Source organism: Leptodactylus fuscus, chromosome 6, assembly GCF_031893055.1.
Source record: "Leptodactylus fuscus isolate aLepFus1 chromosome 6, aLepFus1.hap2, whole genome shotgun sequence".
In the NCBI taxonomy this organism is placed as follows: Eukaryota; Metazoa; Chordata; class Amphibia; order Anura; family Leptodactylidae; genus Leptodactylus; species Leptodactylus fuscus.
Window position 1 is genome coordinate 124,075,181 of NC_134270.1, and position 23,768 is coordinate 124,098,948.

The following is a 23,768-nucleotide window of genomic DNA, read 5'->3' on the forward strand; positions in this document are numbered from 1 at the left end:
CAGTAATAGGAGTTCAGCAGAAGATGGCGGAAGAACCGTAGAGTAGTCATACTAGCCAGGTCAGTAATCAGGAGGTCACACAGTTTCCAGGGATGAGACAAGATGTAGTCAGACTAACTGGGTCATACACAGGAGGTCACATGGTACAGAAGGATGGAGCAAACGGGTTGTCAGGCAATCTAGGTCATACACTGGTGGTCACGGGGTACAAAGTCGCAGGTCAAGGAGAGCTGCTCTAGAAAGCACGGTCATATAGAGGAGGCAATCCACAGATACAAAATAAGAGGACGGGAATCAAGGTCGGGGCAAACAGGATAGCGCAGAGGAGCTGATACCAGGGAACAGAATAACCAGCAGCGAGCCAGACTTAAACATAAATAGACTCCGGCTCACCGCCTGACCCCCTGACCCCGGAAGTCCCAGGAGGAGACCGGCAGCCCCCTCAGACTATTGCGGAGGTTCTGGTCCTCCCCCCGGAAGCAGACAGAGGTGGGCCAGCAGCTTACATGCACTGTAGTCGAGGCTCCGGTCCAACTCCTAACAAACAGATTCTGCTGTATCATAATGTATATGACAAAAAATAAGCCATAATGGAAAGGCTTTAAGTGGGTCTCTCGAATTGTAGTGGAGAATTGTTAGCTCACTCCTCTTTACAATGTTCCTTCAGTTTATTGAAATTTGTTGTCAAACGTTCATGCACAGCTCTATAAGGTCTTGCCACAGGAATTGCAGTTCTGGCATTTTTAACTATCAGTAATGGACTGTTATTGCTGAAGTACAGAGTAGGCCATCCTTAAAGAGGAGCTCTCACCAAGTAAAAAATACTAAATGACAAACATCATTGGATTCCCGCTGTACCCCTGATCAATTTGGCATTTTTATCTTTTAGCTGAAATCCATTCACCTCTTTAAAAGATATTTTCCCTGGTAGGTTATATGTGATTTAGCGCTTATGCACCAAATGGGCGAAGGGTGTGGCCTGTACATTTTACATCCACCTCACAAGGGGGTATGTTGTGCCCTGAAACGGAGTGTGGACCCCCTTACCATGCGTTCTAATGGAGATATAACTCCCCATGGAGTCCCCATGTATCAATACGCAGCAAAAAAAACCTCAGGAAACCAATTTTTTATTTTTCACAGAAAGTCTGAACAGTTTTCTGTTGCGGACTGTCTGCCCTTGTTAGCGTTTCCATAGTTATAATTGACATTCTGCGATTTTCAAAAACGCAGCTTTTCCGCTGTAGATTTTTTTTTTCAATGTGTGGATGAGATGATCCAGAATCCCATTCATTTTGCAGGTACTTTCCCCCACGGCCAAAACATTGCTTTTTCACCTTAATGTTGACAAGTATGTTACACATATTGAAAAACAATGGTGAGCAGGACGCAGAACCAACAATGGGGTGCATCTATGGTACAAGAAAGGGCTGTGTGCCGAAAATCACATTTATAAGTAGCTGCACCAGAAAACTTGCATAGATGTGTTAGTGAATCCCCCCGCTGTGTATCTGTCACCGGGGTAACCCACTACCACTCCAATAAAAGGAAAGCTTGAAGGGGTATTCCCATGTACATAGTCATCTCTATATTTGTAGATAATTAAAAGTTAAACATTTTTGCAAATATAAGTAACTAGCTGCTACCCACGACTTCATCTGCAGTGATTGTAGAAGTGTGTAAATCGAGTCGCGGGTGAAATTTTACGATCGGGTTTACACGGCATTAACGCCGCGTACACGCAACCGTAAACGCGCACCGTAAATAGCGCAGCGCAGCACTCTACGTAAAAATAAGCACCAAATGAGCGCCGCGTTACGCCGTGTGAATGGACCCTTACACGTGTATTTGTAGACGTGTATTTTCAGCAAATACATGGGCGTTTAGTGGGTGTGAAGGAGAGCAGGGGGTGTGCTGAATAATGCAATGCATGCATAGTAATGTATTGCAATGCATTGCCTAATAGTGTGAGTGTATGCAGGCGTAATATTTAGGTCAGTTAGTAGAGTGGGGGATTTCGGAGGCGGGGATAGGTAATGTGTGTGTTTCACAGTATCGTTTTTTTATTTTAATGCTAATGAGGTTTGCAGGCTGCATCCAGCAGCTTGCAAAACAATACCGTTGTACACCAGCAGGGGGTGTCCTGAACAATGCAATGCATTGCAATCGTAATGCATTGCTATGTATTGCATAATCGTGCCAGTGCTATTGCAGGCTACATAGCATAGCCTGCATCAGCCTGGACACACTGAGCTGTGTGTGAGGCGTGGGAGAGCTAGCGGCTGCTATTGGAGCCTTCGCGGAGGCAGCCTAGCCCAGTTGTAGGTGGCGGAGATGAGCAGGAGGATGCCTCCGCGCAGCGAGAGAGAGACGGGAGCTGCGGGACAGGTAAGAGAAGGCGGCGGAGGACGCAAAGTTGGCAGGAACCGAAGACATGACAGGGGTAGCGCAGTGTATGCACGATTGTGTAAGAGAAGGGCTATGGCGTACGTGAACTTACCAGTGTCGAACTGGTGGCTGGATTGTGCAGAGGAAACAGCAGGGAGGTGATAGCGGCGTCGGGTACTGTTGAAGGCTGGAAGCAGGATTTCGTGTGCTGCGGCCTAAGGTGGAGGCGCAAAAAGGTGGCGTGCTAGTAACACGTTGTTTTTGTGTGCAAAGTGCGCATGCTCCTGTGAAGCTAGTGGAGTAGTGTGGTGGGCGGTGCCGCGGATCCTCCCAGCGGTGGGGATCGGCAAACATGGCTGGTCCGGAGAGTGACAGAGGTAGCCTCCTGCAGGATGGTGAAGGTGAGGGTGAAAGTGGGAAAGTATATGTGAATGTGAGTGTGTGGGGTTAGGGGCGAGGCTGTAGGGGGTAATGTGAAGTTTAGGGGCTTGCTATGGTCCAAAGTGTGTGAGATTGCAGAGATGGTGGTGTCAGTTTGTTTTTTGTGGGGTTCGTATGGAAAACGTATGTGGGTTATTGAGTTCAAATGTAGCCTATTGCGCAATCATGTGTATTAACTATGTTTGTGGAAAATTTCAGCCAAATCGATGGAGCGGGTTTTGCGTGATTGACCGCCAAACATCCGAACATCCAAAGTCACAAACCCACAAACTCACAAACATTTCACATTTATAATATTAATAGGATTAAAAATTCTGCAGAGTTTTAAAGATTTTCTCTAACTTTCTTAGTGCTGACAGTCTGTTATCTTGATTGGTTGCCATGATTACGACCACTAATGCAGAAACTTTCTATGGTCTGGGACTTGTCAGGAACCCAGCTATGATTTTCTTATTGTATCCGGGTTATCAGGCAGGGACACTACATGTATCAGAAGATATTCTGGCCACAATAAAGAAATCATGGCTGATTTTCTGACCTTAGAAAGTTTCTGCATTGGTGGTCGTATCCATGGCAACTGATCAAAATAACAGACTGTCACCACTAAGAAAGTGAGAGAAAATCTTTGAAACTCTGCAGAATTTTTAATTACTTACATTTGCAAAAATTTTTATCTTTTACCGTATTTTTCGGACTATAAGACGCACCCAGGTTTTAGAGGAGAAAAATAGAGGAAAAAAAATTTCAGGCAAAAAATGGTAAAATATTTAATATATGGGAGTTGTAGTTTTGGAACAGCTGCAAGGCCACATTGACAGGTGACCCTGCAGCTGTACGGGGATGTATAGGGCGTTTTTTTTGTGGGGCCAGGTGTACTTTTTAGATATACCATTTTGGGAAATGTTTATTGCTTAGATCACCTTTTATTTAAATCAGAGGCAAAACAGAGAGAAAAACCCGGCAGTTTAGCACTTTTGATTTTGACGTTCACTGTACATAAAAATATTAGTAGACCGGGCATTTTCAGACACAGGGATACCTAATGTGTATGTTTCACAGTATTGTTATACTTTTATATGTATTCTAGGGAAAGGAGGTGAACTTTTATTTATTTTATTTTTTATTATATTTTTTTAAGTGTTTTTTTTTTTTTTCTACTATTTTATTTTCCCCCGCCTAGGGGGCTTGAACCTGCAATCATTTGATTGCAAGTCCTATAGACGGCAATACAAGTGTATTGCCGTCTATGGGAGATTCTATACATTACTATCGCGGAGGGTCATAGACCAGCCGCGATAGTAATATATATCTATGACAGGCCTGGGAGCCTTCATTAGGCTCCCGGCTGTCATCGGAACAGGTCGGCTCCTGCAGCCTCGCCGTGCAGGAGCCGGCCTGCATCACTAAAGGTATGGGGCCGGTGGGGACCGGCCCCGGGGCTAACTAACTGCCAGGACCTGCGGAGGAGGAGCGGATTTACAGCATGGCCGCGCTACTGCCACCGCTGGTTTTCTTCAGCGGCAGGAGCATGGCAATCTGCAGGCCCCAGCAGCTAAGACAGTCCCCGGCATCTGCTGTAATAGACCGGCGGATGCCGGGGAGTGTTTTAGCTGCCGGGGCCTGCAGTATTGTCACGCTCCTGCTGCTGCAGAAAACCAGCGGTGGCAGTAGCGCGGCCATGCGGTAAATCCGCTCCTCCCCCCACATTCAGACTATAAGACGCACCCTCATTTTCCTCCGAAATTTTTGGGGAAAAAAGTGCGTTATAGTCCGAAAAATACGGTAATCAACTACAAAATAAAAAATAATTATGTAGATGAGAATACCCCTTTAACTATTCACAAGAAAATAACAAAGAATATATGGCACAGTAGAGAATCTACAGAGGTTCAGTCCCAGATTTCTACTCACCTGTTTACACTTTTGTTGAATTTCCTTTAATAGGACTAGAATATTGATGACTTGGGATAGGACATTGATCTCAGATATTGGGGGTCTGATATCCTGCACCCCCACCAACATCTGTCTGAAGAGACTGCAGCATTTGGACGAGTGCTGAGGCCTCTTCACTACATCCCATGCGCAGCAATGTACAATGTGTCACAGCTATGCTTGGTATTGTAGATCAGCTCCATTCACCTGAATAGGACTGAGCTACAAAGTGGTCATTTGACAGATGAACAAGATGCCACACTGTCTGAGGGCCCATACACATGGATGATTTTGAGGTGGATTTCTCCTCAAAAGTAGCACGAAGATCAGCCCCAATTTTGCTTCCCATTGTTTTCAATGGGAGACAAACATCAAAGCAAGACGTTGAAAAAATGAACATCCACAGGGCGAGACACTCCGCTGTATAGGCTCATTCATCCAATTTGGCTTCGCAGTCGGAAACGGAAGAGGGAATTGAGACAGATGACACTGGAGTGTTTTCTAAGTATAAGGTGTTAAAATAAAAGCCCTGTAAGTCAGTGGCCTAACTACCGCCGTAGCAGCAGAGGCAGCTGCCACAGGGCCCAGGACAATAGGGGCCCGGTGACAGCCACTACCGCTGCTATCATTATACTCAGGGGTCTTTTCGAACCCCCAAGTATAATGATCGGCGGCCTGGGAGAGGTAAGAAACATAAAAAACACTGTTGCTTACCTCTCCACGATCCGGGCGGGCTTCGGCCTAGTCGTCTGACGTCTCATGACCCCGGCCTGCATCCCAGGTCATGTGACGTCTGACGTCATTGAAGATGGACCACTCTGGAGGCCAACAGCGTAGGAGCCGGGAGACAGGTGAGTAATAGAGTTTTTTTTAATGTTTTTCTCCCCCTGGGTCTCCGATTATTATACTCTGGAATCTGAAAAGACCCCAGAGTATAATAATTGTTTATGGGTGTCCACAGTGGGACATAATACTGTGTGCAGGAACCACTATGGGGTACAATACTGTGTGCAGGAACCACTATGGGGTACAATACTGTGTGCAGGAACCACTATGGGGTACAATACTGTGTGCAGGGGCCACTATGGGGTACAATACTGTGTGCAGGAACCACTATGGGGGATAATACTGTGTGCAGGGGCCACTAAGGGGGATAATACTGTGTGCAGGGGCCACTATGGGGTATAATACTGTGTGGAGGGGCCACTATGGGGGATAATACTGTGTGGAGGGGCCACTGAGGGATATAATACTGTGTGCAGGGGCCACCAAGGGACATAATACTGTGTGCAAGGGCCACTAAGGGACGTAATACTGTGTTCGCAGGAAGGGGTCAGTTGAGGTCTTCGGCGTCGGTGTCGGTCGGGGGGAGCGCCCATATCAAAAGTTCGCCACGGGGCCCCGCCATTCCTAGTTATGCCACTGCTGTAAGTGTACCCTATATGTTATGTTCTGCCCCATTGCCTTGCTTATTAAATGTGGCTGAGAAGTGGTCTGGTAACCTGAACCACATATATGTATAGTATAATATAATATAATATAATGTAATATAATATCGGTTGTTTTGCCGCATAGTCCCCTCTAGATTTATAACATTACACCTATGAGAAATCTTCTATGACTCATGCTAGCATGATGATAACATAGTACTCTGATGTAAGTGCAGGATACGCCCTGTCTGCAGACATCGCGGGCTGATTTTGGGTGCTCTCCATTTTCGTGTAACAACATGGCTTAATAATGTGAAAGATAAACAACGCAGCTCTACTAAAAAATAATTACGTCTAAGAGGCTCTTCATCCCGACATGCCTCCAGCTTTCTAGTTATAATAGTCAGCTAATGCCTGACATGAAAGGTGGAAAAATGGTACAGGTTTTGGGAGACGGAGGCAGATTAGCTAAGGGAGCTCTTTGAGCTTTTTTTTTTTTTTGGGGGGGGGGGAACCCAAACCAATATGAATAGTAAAAACAAGTTGGTTGGTCGGTTTTCAACACAGATGAGAATATAGGATTCCTGGTCATGTGTAAGGGGGTATCCTGTTATTTAAAGCTGAGAGTCTATTCTTACAATAGGCCATCAATATTAGTCCAACTTTCGGCATCCTTGTCAACAGCTATTTGAAGGGACTGAGACTCTTCATATCAGATATCGTAATCATTTTAATGGTCACTGTGCTTTTGGGATTGCAATAAATGCTTTTGTCAGAGCTCACGTTCTCAGACTATGTTCACATCCATTGGAAAGACATTTTTTTCTCCACCAGTTACAGTGTTATCACAATGGACACTACATTGACTCCAATATAATCAATGGGGTCCGTTGGGCTCCACGTGTTACCACTGCTTTACCGCTCCGCCTCTCAATTTAAGCTTCCCTGACGGACCCGAACAAGGGAGAGGTGATGCTATTGTAAACCTAGCGTCATGTGTATTTGTAACATTGTACGTCAAGTTCTTAAAATCAGCAATATGGTGTATGGATAATAAAACTGTGCATGTAATAACCAAAAGGAGGAGGTGAAAAATAATCATAACCATTTTAGTTTTTATTAATAATCAATTGCTGATATATGGTATTTCTTATATATTATAATATTCTAATATATTCTAATACATTATATATTGCTTAGAGCTTATATTTTATTACTGATATTTTCATTTGCGACCTTGTTACTATATTCTTTTCAAGAATGTTCATTTATGAACAAATTACTTATAAACTACTAGGTGAAGGCTGGTATTTGGAACTATTGACCAAAATATTAGACAAAATTGTCATCAGGAGAAACATGCCTGATGAAGGAGCAGCCAGATACGTGGGGAAGGAAACAAATTTCCCTAATAAGATATATTTCAATGTTTCTTCTATTCATTTATGAAAAGTTGCTTTATAATTGAAGATATGATTTAATGAGTAAGATGGAACTTTTATGTAAGCTGTAATGATGACAGACATGATTTGTTAGCAGAGGGAAGATGAAAAATAAATGCCCTGTTCTTTCTGCAGTAGATGGAAAAGAAGCAGAGAGTGGTTACAAAGCGCATATCTCACTCTGGACGTCCCCCTTCCAGCCTGCCTTAGGCCTCATGGACATGACCAAATTTGCATCTAAGGCTCTTCTGATGCTCCATTCCATCCCGATATTTTGTAGGACCTGCTCTCTAAATATTGAAGTATCGAAACTGAGCTTCGGCTGCATATGCCCTGTACTCAGCCTGCACATTCATGTGCATTAGGCCATACACAGACAGTCCATTGATTTGAATGTACACTGTAATGCTTATTTTCTCTGTTAATGGCGCTGCATGGCTACCACACAGCGTAGGTTTCCCTGCATATCAACAACTTTCTAAACACTATCCAAAACCTTGTTAAAACATTTGCAACGTATGTGATAACTTGATAAATAACAAAACAAATTTTGTAAAATTAGTTAACCTTGATAAAATGTAATCTTTGCTTCCATTGTGATTGCCCAACACATTCCTGATTAAAGCTAAGACGTTGCACACAGGCTTGTCTAAGCAAACGTTAATACAGGATTATTTAACACAAATTACTAATACATTTCTCAATCCTTCATAATATCATAGCATTCTTCCAAGGCACATCACACATGTAAATTTCAGCAATAAAACTGGAATCTGGAAGAAGGGAGGGGGAAGTAGTTTCAGAACATAAATTACCTGCCTACCTTTAACAGATTTCAAGGAAATAAAATAATACTTATCAAGGCTCCACCCTTCTAGCATTTTTTCTTAACAAGGGCCCGAAGGCGTTTTACAAATTAGGCCAAGTGGACACACTAGGTGTACATTTTAATTATCATTTCTTAAAGAAATTAAGAGCCAAAATTGGATTTGGGAGGCTGTGCCGAAAGAAAACACCCTCTTCTTAGTATATATAAAGCTTATGTTCACTTGAGAAGGAAGCTTCCTATCTTTATCGCTTAACCTAACCAGGAGGACTTACCTAGCAGCTTTAAAGAACATGTCTTCCCAAAAAGGATCAGCATCTTCTTCAAGAGTATCTGTTGGAGGTGGAGGATATGGGACAGCCGTTTGCTCATTTCTTGGAAGCTCCGGAGGCTGTGGTGCTGGAGGCTATGGTGGAAGACGAGCTGGAAGTATTTCAGCTGGATATGGTGGGGCAGGAGCTTTCGGTGGTAGCCTAAGTGGTGGTGCTGCCTTTGGTAGTGGCCTGGTTAGTGCTGGGGGCTTTGGTGGTAGCTTTGGTGGAGGATTGGCTGGTGGTTTTGGTGGAGATAACTTGCTGACTGGAGATGAAAAGGGTACTATGCAGAATCTTAATGATCGTCTTGCTAATTATCTGGGAAAAGTAAGAGATTTAGAAGAAGCCAATGCTGACCTTGAGTGCAAAATTAAGAAATGGTATGAGAAACACAAAAATGATAACAAGCTGGACCGGGACTATAGCAAATATTACCATATCATTGAGGAGCTCAAGAAGCAGGTACAGATTCTTAAGTATACTTTAAATTTCTATAATGTATCCAAATTGGCTAAGAATTATGAAAATTAGTATTTTTTGGCAATCCTGCAGATTGTTTGTTATAATTGCTCCCATAGATTCAAGCTGCAACTGTGGACAACGCAAGAATTGTTCTTCAAATTGATAATGCCCGCCTGGCAGCTGATGATTTCAAGCTCAAGTAAGGTTTTTATTCATTAACATGTAGTAAGAGAACCTAAGTTATCTTAAGCATGCTTAAGATTGATGTTCTGAATTGTCCTGTAGGTATGAGAATGAACTGTGCCTCCGTCAAAGTGTAGAGGCCGACATTAATGGTCTGCGTAGAGTGCTTGATGAACTGAACTTGGCCAAGTGTGACCTCGAGTCACAGATTGAAAGTTTGACCGAGGAACTTATCTGTCTGAAGAAGAACCATGAGGAGGTAGCCAAAACATGTTTTACCATTACATATGTCACACATTGTCCTACTGTTTTATTTTCTTGTTATATTGTGTTTCAATTGCAAATGAATAAATTGGAAATGTAATCTTAAGAAAATTGTTTCTTCATGAAGTACAAGATATCTAAAAAATTCCAATGTTTTCAGGATATGAAGGCCTTCCAAGGAGTTACAGGACAACTTACAGTGGAGATGAACGCAGCTCCAGGGATTGACCTCACTGAAACTCTAAATAATATGAGAAAGGATTACGAAGACTTGGCAGAAAAGAATCGTAGAGATGCAGAAGCTCGTTTCAATGAAGCGGTAAAATAATCTAAATTTTATTCATTCAAAATCAATTTAGAATTTAATGTAGTTGAAATCTTCTCTATGTGTTCATATGTATGCATTTATTTCAGTGCATAGCCCTCAGACAGGAGATCTCATCTGGAGCTGAGCAAATTCAGTCCAGCAAGAGTGAAATCACGGAACTGAGACGTTCAGCACAAGCCCTGGAGATTGAACTGCAAGCGGCGCTGGCAATGGTAGGAGCTATATATATGTTATCATTTAAGAATGCTGATGTTCTCAATTGATATGACTTTACTTTACATTTGCCTTATGAATGACTCTTAGTATAAGAGTAAGTAACAGTTATAAAAAATGAACCATAAACTAACACTGGACCATGTTACTTAGAAGAAGCATTGGCTTGATAGATCATTTGTTCAATTTATCCCTATAGAAAAAATCACTAGAAAATTCATTGGCTGAGACAGAGGGCAACTACTGCGTACAACTTGGCAAGATCCAAGACAAGATTAGCGCCTTGGAACAACAGTTGTGCGAGGTCAGGTCTGACATGGAAAGACAAAGCTCAGAATACAATCAACTTCTCGACGTCAAAATCAGACTGGAGAGAGAAATTGAGACCTACCGCCGATTGTTGGATGGTGAATCCAGGTAAGAGCAATTGTTTTTACCTTTGCTTTAAATGCAATAAAACTTCTTCAGTCTAAAGTGCTGCAGGAAAAACCATGATGGAAACGCATTGTGGTTTCAATGATGCCTATAGGGAAACCGCCAGCGTTTCCGTAGGTATAATTGACATGCTGCTATCCAAAACCGCTATGTTATTGGAAATCAACGCGTTTCCACTACGTGTATTTTTCTGCAATGTTTGGATGGAATTCACATGCGGCCATGTGTTACTAAACCAAATCTAGACCAGATTTTCCACTGACAGATTTGTAATCCCCTTATATACTATGAGTGTCAGGACTTACTCTAAGTGGACCACCTTTTATTTTCACCTGAATTTTCGGCAGTCATGTCAAAATGTCTTTCAATGTATTTTATTACATATAGCAATTTTTTAAACCAGTGTATTACAATATTATTTTATCTTTATTCTAGCAAAGTAATCCAGCCTTCATTCCCCCAAGTTTCAAGAGGTAAGCAAATAAAATGATAATACATGACACTATGTTGTTCAGAATAGCCTACATGAATGGTTCTGCACCAATCTTTAGTTTACAGCCAATATGGCCAGAGCTGCATTCACAATTCTGCAGGAGACATGTTTGTCATCGGACATGCCCAACAGATTAGCTGACATCCTATAATCTATTGGAACTGTGCTTTAAACTTTCTGAAGGAACATATCATATCATGTAATAAGATTTTTGCCATTTCTGTACATACTTATTATAATTTTTGGCATTTGTTTGCTAATATAAGTTTTTCATTGTATCCTTTTAGAGCCAAACAGATCTCGAGTAGTTAAAACCATTGTTGAGGAGCTCATAGATGGAAAAGTGGTGTCACAGAAAGTAAGCCAAAGCGAAGATAAAATGTGATCGCTCTCAAGGAACCTAGACATCAAAGCTGCTATCTTCTTTACGTCTTGTGATAACCCTATGAGGGCCACAGTTTAACTCTATGCTTTTTTCCTCCTCTGTCATGTATTTTATATATTACAAGGTGTATTTGTCCTATCTATTATACTGCTAAACGTCTATGCAATAAAGTTATCTTTTGATGCACATTTTGTGGAGTAGTATTTGTAGAATATATTGCATATGGTGTTAAAATAAGCTCACTAAAGCCATATGGCGACATGAGGAGCTTCTGTGCTCTGATGGACAGTATAAAGCCAAAGGGTCTGTATGAGCTGTTATATGGTGCTCAGTATGGCACTGTAATTGAGGAACATGGGCATTACATTGGGCTCAGTATGGCACTGTACTTAAGAGATATGGGCATGACAATGGGCTCAGTATGGCACTGTACTTAAGAGATATGGGCATAACAATGGGCTCAGTATGACACTGTAATTGAGAGACATGGGCATGACAATGGGCTCAGTATGGCACTGTACTTAAGAGATATGGGCATAACAATGGGCTCAGTATGGCACTGTACTTAAGAGATATGGGCATAACAATGGGCTCAGTATGACACTGTAATTGAGAGACATGGGCATGACAATGGGCTCAGTATGGCATGGTACTTAAGAGACATGGGCATTACAATGGGCTCAGTATGGCATGGTACTTAAGAGACATGGGCATTACAATTGGCTCAGTATGGCACTGTACTTAAGAGACATGGGCATTACAATGGGCTCAGTATGGCACTGTACTTAAGAGACATGGGCATTACAATGAAGTAGCAGACATGGCAGTAACTAGGAGCCGAACAGCAAAGGGGTTAAACGTCAATGTTCAATTGTAACTTTGCTATTTTATAGGGAAGAGTTCGCTGAATAGTATTGTAGTATATTTTATTAACCTATTATACTTTCTTTTATCAGTGAATAAATTCTAAAGCTCAACTGAACAATGCTAGGGAGATCTGTATTCACCCTGTATTGCCATTATATACAGATATAGCACTTGCAAAGGGGTCAGAAGTTATGAAAATTCTTCCAGTGTTGTTTGAAAGCTCAATATTATGAACGGAAGAGGGGACCCTTTTGCATTTGTTTTGGGAATGCGTTGAACTCAGGGACTTCTGGACTGGAGTCCACAGGTCCTCTGCCAGGTGTTTCACTCCTCACTGCCCTTCATCCCGGCCTTCTTCCTACTTCACATGTCGGCTCTCCCTTTACGCTCCTACCGAAAATTTTCCCTGCGCCATATGCTCAATGCGGCTAGGGCCTGTGTTCCGGCCCTCTGGAAATCTTCTAACCCCTCTCCCTCCGTCATTGGGTACATAAGGTGGAGGACATCAGGATCATGGAGGATCTCACAGCCTGCCTCCAAAACACTCACGCGGCCTACATGGACGCATGGATGCCTTGGCTTCTTTACCAGGGCACTCAATCTTACAAAACCCTGGTCGGTTGAGTTCCTATGGTGGCTAACTTGTTGTGGCCTCTGCTCCGGAGCCCTGGTTTCCCCTTTCTCCCCCCCCCCCCCAAACTAATAATTATCATAACTATGAAGTCTTCCTTCTTTCTCTTCTGTTCCTTAGCTGCTACGGGCTCCTAGTATATCTTCTCTTCTCAGCATATGTGTGTCTACTTCTGTAATATATTACTGTGTATTATCCTGTACCTGTATTACTATGCTGCTGTAACATGCTGAAATTTCCCCATTGTGGGACTATTAAAGGATTATCTTATAACCTGGGAAATATAACACTTTCATTTCTTGAACCCAATACTGATGGTGGATATGGTGCTAGTATGGAGATTCCCATAAAGGCATACAGTAGTACAGCAGGGCACAATAGTGTAACTAAATCCTTGTGATCCTTGATGCAATATTTTGTCCGGGGCCCCCAACCTCATCCCTACAGCGAATTCTTGATAGTGATGGTTACACGTGCTAAGGAGTTTAATCCACCTTAGTGTGGTTCGGGTAATCTGTGGGTCTCCTTGGTTTATGGGCCAGATGGAAGCTGCAATCTCAATACTGATGCCAGTGCTTATGGGCCCCCTAAGGGACCCGGTTAAACTGCACCTCCTCAAGTTCCACCCCTGGCAGGGCATCATTCACTTCTATCTCTGAGGGTTTATGGAATAGCCATAATATCAGATGCATAAGGGTTAAGGCATCAAACAAATGGGGCCCTTGCGCAACACAGTCCTTCAATAAAGAGATGACTACTTAACTAGCTGTAAAGATTTGACAATATTGGACACCTTTCACACCTACAATGTCCTAATCACTCACAGTCAGCTTACTAGTAAGCATCAGGTAATTACATCTGATAATGAGTCATTAATTCCGATTAGTTGCAATTTTGCATGAGAAGAAGCAATAATGAGTAAATCCTTGCCTGAGGGATTGAATGTCCTAGTCCTACTCAGAGGTGAATGGTAATATCCAGGAATCTCAACTCGTAACACAAATTGTTTTGTCTTAGGCCACTTTCATGTAATAAGATCACATTTTATCATCTGTATTACAGTTGTGACACCCCGGCTAAACTATCATCCCACCTACATGTACCTTCTAAACCAAGCTTAGACCAGTAAGGATTCTTACATTGATCAAACTTCAGTTCAAAAGAAATGTGGAAGTCATAAAACAATGTGAAAACTGTCTCAGGCTCAGGCCCCGCACAGAGAATCGCTGCAAAAAATACTGCGGAAAAAGACCATTGTGGAAATGCATCGGGTTTCACAGAAAGTCTGCAGAGTTTTCCTCTGCTGCCTTTCTGCTTCATTTATACCTATGCAGAAAACGCCAGGTATAATTCACAAGCTGCGATTTTCATAAATTCATGTGTTTTGAAATTGCAGCTTTTCTGCTGCAGATTGTTTTCTGCAATGTGTGCATGGAATTAGCCAGAATCCCATCCACCGTGCAAGTACTGTGAAATGCAGCTGCCAAAACGTGAGGGCCACTTTATAGTACATACAATTCAAAACCCCACATATAGATGGTCCTCATCTACCCTTTGTTTTGGATGGGCATGTTCAGATGCTTGTTCACATCTTAGGGCTAGTTCATACGGGGCCAAAGGGGCGGATTTTGACAGCGGATTCCACGTCATAATCCGCTCCTTTACAAAGGTGGTCTATGGAGACCAGTAGCGTTCTTTTTTCCGCTATCGGCAACTGCCGATAGAGGAAAAAAAGAAGCGAGCTGCCCTTTCTTCAGGCGGATTCCGCGACTCGCTGAGCCACGGCTTCCGCCTGGGCAGCCACAACCTCCGGCGTCGGCCCATTCATTTGAGCCGACGCCGGGGTGGGGGAAGCCGCGACTGTGACATCGTGGCAGGCGGGTTTTGACCATATCTTAACTTAGCTCCCCGAGTCAAAATATGGTCAAAATCCACCCCCCGTGTGCATGAGCCCTTAGTCTTCAAGACAAGTACTGTTTGTACTATTAGTGTATATGTATAATTACCCATTCTTTGTGTTGTGCATTGCAGCCTTTAAAGGGTTTTGCCAGCATGTCATGATATTGTATTGAAATGATTTAATGAACCATTCAAGCTAAGATAAAGGGTATGTGTTACCAGAAAATGTAATATTTCTTAGCTCTCTATTAAAATAAGTATGAAACCTGCAATTTTCACTTTGACCACTATACCAAATAATATGGTGCCAATTCTGGAGGGATTTTATTTCACTAGTCAACTCATTTACATCACAGACAGGATTAGAATAGAAGATAACACCTCTATACAGTAGATAATGCCCCTGAGCCACCATTTCAACAACTACTGACAATAGATAATACCACAACTTATCTACTCCCCTTCTCTACATCATGGCAAGCGTAGAGAGTCAGCTCCAGTCTCATGGTGCCTATGGCCTTGAGAGTGCTGTAAAGCATATCATTAAATGCTGCTGCAGAGAAGATTCAGATAAGATGGGAGGACCATAATCATGAAAATAGAGTAAAAATGTCTATATTCAAAAAAATGGCACTGTCTACCATTGAAAACAATGGGAGGCAGAATCACGTCAGAATTTAGAGCTGAATTTGAAGCAGAATCCACCATAAAATGAGCTCTGTATGAATCTACCCTAAGGCTGGCACCCCACATGGCACAAATGCAATGGTTCACCCGCAGTGGAACCGTTGTGAAAAAACGCAACGTTTTATAATCACAGCAAAGTGAATCCCTGTGATTTTTTTTTTTTTTTCTTTTGACATACCATCTATATGACCACCTTACCCCACAGCAAAGTGAATCCCATCCCCACTTGGTGTTAAAATACGCACTGCGAACACACACTGATTTCCAAAACTGTTGCGGTTTTGGAAATTGCAGTATGTCGCTATACCTACCGAAACACCGGCGGTTTCCCTATAGGTATAATGGAAGCAGAAAGACCGTAGAGGAAAACTCTTGTACAATGTGGATTTACTATTTGGATTCTATATAACAATATTATGTTTTATTTGTTACCATCTGGATGTTGTAAAATGGGATTATGTGAGCATTGTATAGAAGTGATATTTGGGTGCTTGCCGATTTTGTATCAGCAAATTACAGATATATTATTTGGGATTATATGATGGTACTTTGGTGTACATATTCTGTTAACAAATGCACATGTATGTACAGAATGCTTTACATGCAACTTTTATATTACAATGAAAGCTTTGTAAAAGTTGGGGTTGTGGGCACCATTGTACATTTTGGCCAGAGCCCCATTCTCTATAACGTGCATTATTTTTTCTCATTTGTTTAAACAAGTCCAATATGCTGAAATAAAACAGAAACAGAGCGAACATTGTCCCTCTGATGTGTAACGATTGTCTGACTTGCCTTATATCACACCAATGTCCACCTGTAATAGTAATAGTAGTAGTCAGTCTACAATTCTTTTAAGCTATAGATTACATTGTCAGCTAGCAGCAAAACAGATCCGTCTAAACTGAGTTTACAACTAGTCACACCCATAAGTCTCTCCACACAATATAATATCCTAAATGAGAGGATTTTTAAAGGATTACTCTATAAGTTGCAGCCCATTTCCCATCTCATAAGGAAAGATAAATGATGACAGCGATGAACACAATGGCAGTAATTGCTAATAATTATGCATCTGCCGTTCCCTGCTCAGAATACCGCTGGGTGGGTGGATCCTCTTTATGATTTTATCATCTTGCCATAAAAGTCTCCACAATATGAATGCCACACTAATCCGTACGATACTGACACGCTGAACAAGATATGTAATAGATAGCATATTGAATATTTGATACGTTTAATCCCTTGATGTTCGGCCGCTTACATGAATACCTATGGCGGGGAGGTATTCGATCGACTACTGCTCGCTCATCTCTACTAGAGACCACATAAGTATAGAGCGCCAAGTAGCCAATCCATACAAAGACTGTCATCACTAAGTTGGTTGGAGAAATTTTTTAAAACTTCAAAATGGTTCTTTATATTCATGGAAATGTTTAATTTTTAATTGCATACAAATCTAAATATTGTTATGTTCATTACAAAACCATTTTTCCATATCTAAAATTGTTCAGTTTCTGGCTATCTTACCCAACTTCCCTATGTACATGCATGCTTGGTTCAGCCGAGCATTGTATGTGAATTGAATTGTGAAACAGGCAGTGGCGTAACGATCTTGGTCGTAGGGAGTGTAACCGCGACTGGGCCCAGAGGGGTACAGGGCGTGCGGCCAGCTTGAAATAGCTGGGGCCCAAAGGAGGAGTCTGGCAGCGTCTTATGTCTCCTAAAACCAGGGGTGAACCTGCCCCTTTCGCCGCCCGAAGCGAACGACAGAAAGCCGCCCCCCCCCCCCGGAGGAGGGGGCGTGGTGGAAGGGGCGTGTCTTAGCGAAGGGGGCAGGGCTTAGCGCCGTTCGCAGGCACGGAGAAGACCTGCTCTCTGCCTGAGCGTGAGGGGAGGCTGCCGGAGCAGCGCTGCTCCAGTGACCTCCCCAATCCACCGCTCCGTGCTAAGCCAGTCCAGGACAGCTTGTCCTGGACTGGCTTAGGTAAGAAAAAATGCCGCCCTCCCTGGGGCCCTGTCATAGCGCCGCCTGAAGCTCTCGCTTCAGGTCGCCTCATGGGAGGTGCGGCGCTGCCGAAAACAAAAGGATCAGCAGATGAAGTCCAACTGCCCTATCCTTATCTTCCCTGACAGCTGCCATTCAATGGATGACTGAAGGTTATCGTGTATAGCCAACTACAGAGAATCTTAACCTAGGATTCCATGGTCCTAGAAACTACCTAATAGTTATATAGGCACATCTTATCCAGTTTTTCTGCTTATCTGGCTTAAGTCATACACTTATGTGAGAATATTTCTCTAGCTTCAGTTTAATGACAAGACTTAATGTATTGTCTTTTTCAACTCAATACCTGTCAACACGGATGTATTCATGCATTGAAAATCACTTCTGTAAACACAAAACCCATTACTGTCTATAATTTTCTCACTTTATCTATTATTCTCAACATTTTGCTGACACGGGGATCGTGAATAAAGCGAACAACAGGCAAGTTTTATGCCGTCAGCTGGATTGGGATAGCCAAGCCCTTGTAATAGACACCTAGATATTCCCTGGATGTAGGAACTCCCATTCCATGTGCCCAGAAAGACTACACCTATCTATCACACCATCTGCCAAACCCCAATTTCTTCTCATTAATGTTGTGTGACATTGACAAGAATGTTTGACGTCATATATTTAATTACCATGTTGTATAATGAGAACCATGCCGCAAGTGGAGTAAAAATGAGACTCTTACACCATAGGCAATGTAGATTTTATGGAATTAATTAAAAATAATTTATTGGTCTATAAAAGAATGTTAGTATACAGTACTATGACAAAAGTAAGAACATGTTGTAATATTACTTCTCTTGTGGTTACATCTATTCTTAGGGGAACTAAATAGACATATAATAGAAAACCAGGGTATTAGCAGATGGTCCTGTGCATCTAGTTTCCGACTTCGAGTCCATGAACTGGGGGGAGTAATTCCAATGATACCTTTATAAATGAAATATATCTTAGTGGTGACAAACAGAAATGTCACTAAATTCTGGATAAGTAGTCTAGGACCCAAGGAACATGCCTATCCATTCATGTTCATCCCTAAAAAAGTTAAACCAACCTGCCAGGTGCCATCATTCTGGTGAATGCTTCTTTCTGGTGTTCCTATTTTTGTTTTGATATATTGATATGTAATGTTTGAGCTGACTATTCTCTAGACTAGCACGTTGGCACACAACCAGATGATCTTTGGTAATTTTCTGACAGCAACTCAACTTGATTCCTTTTTACACTTCTGTGCTGTACATTTGGGTGACTATGATTGTGTCTCTCTAGTTCTGACTTTACCTTGACTGCCTTTCATGCCTACTAAAGTTTTCTCATTGCTATTGCCTCTACCATAAACTCCTTCCAGTTGGTGTTACTTGGGTTTTTTTTTGGTACAGATGAGTGAACCCTGGATAAACATCTTGCAGCAAAGTCCTAGGATCAGTAAAGCTAAGCCTAGGTTAACACTAGTGCTGGGCTCCCCATCGTCTGGGGGACACGAACAATAGAGAGCTCCTCGATTAAAACAGACTAACTGTGGATATGCACAGTCTCCATAGACTCTATTGGGGTCCACCAGGTGTCTGTTGGGTTTCCGCTGTTTTTAAACTGAAACCAGAGGAGACTCCAAAGCAAATGTGAACCTAGCCACCTAGCCTAAAGGGAGCCCCATAGAGGAATCCTCCTATAATTTTTTATAATCTGAGTATTTTTCGGGCTGATACCCTTGTTGTTGTCCACTGAAGCCTTTACAGCAGAGCTTTTCAATAGATAGATAGATAATCCTTTAATAGTCCATGGGGAAATTCAATGTGCTACAGCCACATAAATAATACAATACTAATACAAAATACACCTTAAGGCTGCATGCACACGAAGTTACGCCGGGCTTGTAAAAATACTCATTCACAGCCGTACAAGCGAGCGTTGCGGATGGCTCCCGAACACTTCCCATTCACTTCAATGGGAGCGCTCGTAATGCCGGCATTACGAGCGCTCCCATTGAAGTGAATGGGAAGTGTTCGGGAGCCGTCCGCAACGCTCACGTGTACGGCTGTGAATGAGTATTTTTGCAAGCCCGCCGTAACTCCGTGTGCATGCAGCCTAAGCTCTAGTTTCGAATACCTCGCTCCAATAGGAATGAAAGGGAGCAGTGAACTGCAAGGGGTGAAGCGCCGGCCGCCGGCCAGCGCGCGGACGCTCCCATTCACTCCTATGGAGCGAGGTATTCGAAACTGCAGTTTCAAATACTATTCGCTCATCTCTATTAAGGATCTTTCAGTTCCCTGTATGGAGTGATCTCCACTTAGCTCTGTGTTGGTTGTACAGTCTAACCGCCACGAGGAAGAAAGATTTCCTATAGCGCTCCTTGTCACACTTGGGGTGAAGCAGTCGGTCACTGACAGTACTGCCCAGTGCTATCACGGTCATATACAGTCCTATGAAAAAGTTTGGGCACCCCTATTAATCTTAATCATTTTTTGTTCTAAATATTTTGGTGTTTGCAACAGCCATTTCAGTTTGATATATCTAATAACTGATGGACACAGTAATATTTCAGGATTGAAATGAGGTTTATTGTACTAACAGAAAATGTGCAATATGCATTAAACCAAAATTTGACCGGTGCAAAAGTATGGGCACCCTTATCATTTTATTGATTTGAATTCCCCTAACTACTTTTTACTGACTTACTGAAGCACAAAATTGGTTTTGTAACCTCAGTGAGCTTTGAACTTCATAGCCAGATGTATCCAATCATAAGAAAAGGTATTTAAGGTGGCCAATTGCAAGTTGATCTCCTATTTGAATCTCCTCTGAAGAGTGGCATCATGGGCTACTCAAAACAACTCTCAAATGATCTGAAAACAAAGATTGTTCAACATAGTTGTTCAGGAGAAGGATACAAAAAGCTGTCTCAGAGATTTAACCTGTCAGTTTCCACTGTGAGGAACATAGTAAGGAAATGGAAGACCACAGGGACAGTTCTTGTTAAGCCCAGAAGTGGCAGGCCAAGAAAAATATCAGAAAGGCAGAGAAGAAGAATGGTGAGAACAGTCAAGGACAATCCACAGACCACCTCCAAAGAGCTGCAGCATCATCTTGCTGCAGATGGTGTCACTGTGCATCGGTCAACTATACAGCGCACTTTGCACAAATAGAAGCTGTATGGGAGAGTGATGAGAAAGAAGCCGTTTCTGCACGTACGCCACAAATAGAGTTGCCTGAGGTATGAAAAAGCACATTTGGACAAGGCAGCTTCATTTTGGAAACAAAAATTGAGTTGTTTGGTTATAAAAAAAGGCGTTATGCATGGCGTCCAAAAAGAAACAGCATTCCAAGAAAAACACATGCTACCCACTGTAAAATTTGGTGGAGGTTCCATCATGCTTTGGGGCTGTGTGGCCAATGCCGGCATCGGGAATCTTGTTAAAGTTGAGAGTCGCATGGATTCCACTCAGTATCAGCAGATTCTTGAGAATAATGTTCAAGAATCAGTGACGAAGTTGAAGTTATGCCGGGGATGGATATTTCAGCAAGACAATGATCCAAAACACCGCTCCAAATCCTCAGGCATTCATGCAGAGGAACAATTACAATGTTCTGGAATGGCCATCCCAGTCCCCAGACCTGAATATCATTGAACATCTGTGGGATGATTTGAAGCGGGCTGTCCATGCTCGGCGACCATCTAACTTAACTGAACTTGAATTGTTTGTCCAAAATACCTTTATCCAGGATCCAGGAACTGATTAAAAGCTACAGGAAGCGACTAGAGGCTGTTATCTTTGCAAAAGGAGGATCTACTAAATATTAATGTCACTTTTCTGTTGAGGTGCCCATACTTTTGCACCGGTCAAATTTTGGTTTAATGCATATTGCACATTTTCTGTTAGTACAATAAACCTCATTTCAATCCTGAAATATTACTGTGTCCATCAGTTATTAGATATATCAAACTGAAATGGCTGTTATAAACACCAAAATATTTAGAACTAAAAATGATTAAGATTAATAGGGGTGCCCAAACTTTTTCATAGGACTGTACATGAGATGGGAGTTGTTGGCATAGAGCTCACCATGGACAGTATCCTTCTGTTACCCACAACCTGCATCGGGTCCAAGGGGCTCCTCAGGACAGAGCTGGCCCTTCTAATCACCTTGTTGAGTCTATTCCTATCCCTGGTTGGTATGCTACTCACCCAGCAGGCCACTCCAAAGAGGATGGTTGATTTCACTACAGAGTTGAAAAATGCCCTAAGAATTGCCCCCTGGACTGCAAAGGCCCTCAGCCTTCTGAGCAGGTAGAGCCTGCTGTGACCTTTTCTGTGCAGCGTGCCCAGGTGATCAGCCCAGTCCAGTTTATTATTGAGGAGCACACCCAGGTACTTATAGGTGTTGACTATCTCAATGTCCGTCCCCTGGATGTCCACTGGTTTTGGAGTATATCTCCACTTGCGAAAGTTCACCATCATCTCCTTGGTCTTTGCAGCATTGCCAGGTGGACTGTGGTCCAATCTCACAGCGCAGCCGCAAGCTGTCTGGACTCCTATCTACTTGCCCTTTCATTATGACAGCAGTCAGGAGAAATATTCAGATTCCAGGCACTGTCCCCTAAACTCTTATCCTACTAATATTATAAAGAAAGTTTGTGTGTTTGGATGTTTGTGAATTTGGATGTTTGTTCCTCAATCACGCAAAAACGGCTGAACTGATTTGCATGAAATTTGCCACATACATAGATAGGAACCCCGATTAAAACATAGGCTACTTTTTATCCCGGTAAATGACGTCACTACACGACTGCAGAGAAGGAATTTAGGTTCACACAACACTAAAGGACCTGTGATGATGTCATCACAGGTCCTTGAGCCTTTCTCAGATAGGATCATGCTAGGCAGTAGGCGGAGCTACATGCTATTTTGTCGGCAGAGCTATATAGGATGAAGCTGGACAGTGTGAAAGCTGAAGAAAATGGAGTCTCATAGAAGATAAGGAGACTACAGAACATGCAGGCTGTGTGTGGGCAAGAGGACTATATCGGGTGTAGAGTTTCAGTGAGTGCTACAGGGAATGTGTTGTTCTGCCTCTGATGGGGAGGGGGGAGAACTTTGGCACATTTCAGCAACATCCGTTCAGCCCTTTGTAACACAAAAGCTGCTCAGACAGTCACATAACCAACCCCCTGTAATCACAATTGCCCGATGTAGCAGAGTTTAGGCAGCACTGTAGCACACCTCTATAGGCTCTCCTTATGCAAACATGTACATACAGCTGAATATCCTATGCATATGCAGCGATGTAGCAGAGCCGAGATGCGGGAGCAGGCTGATCGAACTGTGGCAAATTTCTGCTACATCCGTTCAGCCGTTTCTAACACAGAAGCTGCTCAGACACTGACATAAGAACACCCCTCTAATCCAAATGGGCAGATGTAGCAGAGCTTAGGCAGCGCTGTAGCACAGCTAAGTACTCTCTCCATATACAGAGATGTACATACAACTGAGTATGCTGTGCATATGCAGCGATGTAGCAGAGCCGAGACGCGGGAGCAGGTGGATCATCCACAACAGCAATTGGCTAAATATAAGCGGCTCAGCGCCAACAACAACCCGCAGACGAAGTCGCGGGCAGATGCTAGTACCATTATAATAGCAGGAGTAGGGATCAGCAGTGGTCCCTGCTGTGACAATTAACAATCCCTGCTGCTGCTATTATAATGGTATACGAGATTAGGGGACAGCAGTCAGGAGATGAGTGTATTTATGCTGTTAGTATCTATTCTTTTTGTGGGGGCACTCAAGAGTACCAATAGTTCATTATAACATGTGTAGGCCTCTAATGGTGAATTATATGGTGTGAGGGTGACTAATGTGCCATTAATACTCACCCCCATATAATATGTAATATGCTTTTCTCACACAAAGGACTCAAATCACAAACAAGTTTGGTTCCTTAGAGGTCCACCTAATTCTTATATAAAAGAACAAACAGCAAAGGCGTACAAAAAAATCCCCAGTGATATAGAAATAAGATTGATTGGATTGAAATTTCCATCTTTATAAAGGAATACGTTGTCATACAAGGAAATATATATAAAACACAGG

The 23,768-nt window shown here is 42.6% G+C and overlaps 1 protein-coding gene across 3 annotated transcripts; it reads left to right on the forward strand.

Annotated features, from left to right (window-relative positions):
* Positions 1-8,710: 8,710 nt before the first annotated feature.
* On the forward strand, positions 8,711-11,536 carry LOC142209364 (keratin, type I cytoskeletal 12-like). Of its 3 annotated transcripts, none has more exons than XM_075278335.1 (8): positions 8,711-9,235; positions 9,352-9,434; positions 9,521-9,677; positions 9,843-10,001; positions 10,097-10,222; positions 10,423-10,640; positions 11,094-11,131; positions 11,439-11,536. In XM_075278335.1, exons 1-8 carry the CDS (start codon positions 8,753-8,755, stop codon positions 11,534-11,536), a joined length of 1,362 nt encoding a protein of 453 aa, XP_075134436.1. In that variant the 5' UTR covers positions 8,711-8,752. The 3 variants fall into 3 exon arrangements, with proteins under 3 accessions (XP_075134436.1, XP_075134438.1, XP_075134437.1); XM_075278337.1 differs by lacking the exon at positions 11,094-11,131 and adding an exon at positions 11,217-11,224 and having other exon boundaries at positions 11,418-11,536; XM_075278336.1 differs by lacking the exon at positions 11,094-11,131 and having other exon boundaries at positions 10,423-10,637; positions 11,419-11,536.
* Positions 11,537-23,768: the final 12,232 nt, after the last annotated feature.

Coding starts and splice junctions, on each gene's coding strand:
- LOC142209364 (XM_075278335.1), top strand. CDS start 8,753: ATGTCTTCCCAAAAAGGATCAGCATCTTCTTCAAGAGTATCTGTTGGA. Junction 9,435..9,520: donor GCTGATGATTTCAAGCTCAA/GTAAGGTTTTTA, acceptor ATTGTCCTGTAG/GTATGAGAATGAACTGTGCC. Junction 10,223..10,422: donor TGCAAGCGGCGCTGGCAATG/GTAGGAGCTATA, acceptor TTATCCCTATAG/AAAAAATCACTAGAAAATTC.